This window comes from Charadrius vociferus, unplaced genomic scaffold (assembly GCF_000708025.1).
Source record: "Charadrius vociferus isolate BGI_N301 unplaced genomic scaffold, ASM70802v2 scaffold1578, whole genome shotgun sequence".
NCBI classification, from domain to species: Eukaryota; Metazoa; Chordata; class Aves; order Charadriiformes; family Charadriidae; genus Charadrius; species Charadrius vociferus.
The window spans coordinates 641,785-643,931 of NW_009649704.1; the positions used below are offsets into that span (position 1 = coordinate 641,785).

Here is a 2,147-nt window from a genome sequence, read left to right on the forward strand (position 1 = left end):
CGGGGAGCCCGGCAGACCCCGCTCCCCGGCTTTGCCATCGAGCGCGTGGCCGGGGATGCCGGGGAGACCTGCAAGGGGAGCGTCGGCCATCAGTGGGTGCGTGCGTGCTGCGTGTGTGGGTGCTGAGCCTGGCCTCTGCCGGAGCAGAGCGGGGACCGGGGTACGGGAAACGCTGCTGGTGAGGATGGGGATGCGGGAGCAGAGCGAGGCGGCAAGCGGGCAATACCGAGGGGCCGGGAAAGCGGCTGGCAGAGCTGCAGGCAGGGAGGAGGCAGCAAAGGGTGCTACAGGTCGGAGATTTGCAGGATGAACCCCTGCAGGTTTGCGGAGATGGGCCAGAAGGTCCCGAGCCACTGCTGGGCTCGTCATCGCACCGGCAAGGAGCACGGGGGCTGCGGGGACCCACCACTGCCTGCCCTGTCTCTGCTGGGGGGAGAGGGGCTTACCTGGGATCCCCGGGGGACCCGGCATGCCCGGGTGGCCTCGGCCAGCTTCTCCCCGCTCGCCCTTCTCGCCTCGCTTCCCTGCGGGGAAAGAAACAGTGGGGAAAAGACTCGGAGCCGCAGTGGGAACGCGGACCCTGCAGGGGAGGGGAGGGGGCTGCCCCTGCTCAGGGACCCTGCTGGGGGACAGATGTGGCAGGAGGAGGCAGGGTCAGCCCCGAGGAGGGCTTCTGCCCGGCACGGTGTGGGTACAGCCACCCACCACCTACCTTTAGGTCCTATGTTGCCGATCTGCCCGGCAGCACCCAGGATGCCGGGGACACCTCGAGGTCCCATGGGTCCATGTGGACCCTGCTCACCGGGTGGCCCTGGGGGACCGGGGGGTCCTGGGGGTCCCATGGCACCTACTCCACCCAGGGCTGCTCTCTTGGCACTGACCGCTACCTCCGCCAGCTGCTCTGTAGGGCAGAGAGAGGCCGGTGTGGGCCCGGCACGGCGGCAGCCACCCGGCCGGCGGTGCCCCGCTCGCCCCCTCACCTTGCAGCATCTTCAGGACCACGTCGACGATGTGCTGGTCCCCGGCGTCCCGGCCCTGCGGCGGTGAGAAGAGGGACATGCGGTAAAGGGACATCACTCCCTCCATCCCCGCCTGCACCCGCTGCACCAGTTCCATCCCGACCCCCCAGTCCAGAGCGCCTCCCTGCATCTCATGCCGCCTTCCCACCCTTCTTCATTTTCCATTCGGTCCCAGTAGCAGCGCTCCAGCCTCAGCTCACACCGTGCCCGGCCACGCTGCAACCTGGTCACTGCATCAACTTTCTGCAGTCCCATTTTTCAAGTATAAAATGAGGTTTATATGGAAAAATTCAGTCCCCAGACAGGCGGTAAAGATACATATTGGAGCTAAACCTGCTGCTGGTGCTATATACGGTGAGAAATAAAGAACTCCTCTTTTCTAGAAAGGTGGGACCCCAGCTCAGCCCTCCTGGAGAGCTCGGGGGGCAGCACCAGCAGCTCCCACGCCAAACATTTCCCAGAGGAACTGGTTGGTAAGAAAAGGTCGGAGGCAGTCACCTGTAGAGCTGACGGTGGCAGCCGCCGGGGCTCCACCTACGCGGTGCGGGAGGTGAGGAGGGGATGTGGGGTGCTGGGGGGCGACTCACCGCTATGCCCCGCTGGCCAGGCATCCCCGGCACACCGCGCTCCCCGACGAGTCCTCGCGGGCCGGGGGGTCCCGGGTAACCTCGCACACCGGGTGCGCCTGCATCGCCCGAGGGGCCCGGGAAGCCAAGCTCGCCCTGGATGCCTTGCTGCGGTGGGGATGGAGAGCGGCGTCAGGAACGGGGGGCTCAGCCCCATCCTGAGCACAGGGGCTGTGCCCCGAGACCTCGAGGACTTCCAGAACCCAGTGCTGACCACTACAGCCAGGGTTTAAACCTCACACAGGGGCTGAGCCTGAACCCAGGGCTGAACGTGGTGACTGAAGCCCATCTCCAGTGGAGATGCTTGCTCAGGCCACCAGCACGCAGCGTGCACCAGCTCCGTGGAGCGCCACTGCCTTCCTCAGGGCGATCGTCTCCAGCTGAGGGTCCCACAGAGCCACCCAGCGGGAAGATGACGGGAGTCCCTCGCTCCCAAATCCCCCATCACTCACCTGTCCCTTCGGCCCCGGCTCACCCGATTCACCCTGGGGACAGAGCACAT

At 66.2% G+C, this 2,147-nt stretch overlaps 1 protein-coding gene across 1 annotated transcript in view; it reads right to left on the bottom strand.

Annotated features, from left to right (window-relative positions):
• Positions 1 to 2,147, bottom strand: part of COL9A2 (collagen, type IX, alpha 2) — a gene marked incomplete at its 5' end in the record, with an annotated part of 66,935 nt that overhangs the window by 50,275 nt on the left and 14,513 nt on the right. Inside the window, 6 exons of the mRNA XM_009890604.1 lie at positions 9 to 68; positions 447 to 524; positions 713 to 901; positions 981 to 1,035; positions 1,607 to 1,753; positions 2,098 to 2,130. Of these exons, the coding sequence (XP_009888906.1) occupies positions 9 to 68; positions 447 to 524; positions 713 to 901; positions 981 to 1,035; positions 1,607 to 1,753; positions 2,098 to 2,130 (562 nt within the window). The remainder of the gene's footprint in view (positions 1 to 8; positions 69 to 446; positions 525 to 712; positions 902 to 980; positions 1,036 to 1,606; positions 1,754 to 2,097; positions 2,131 to 2,147) is intronic.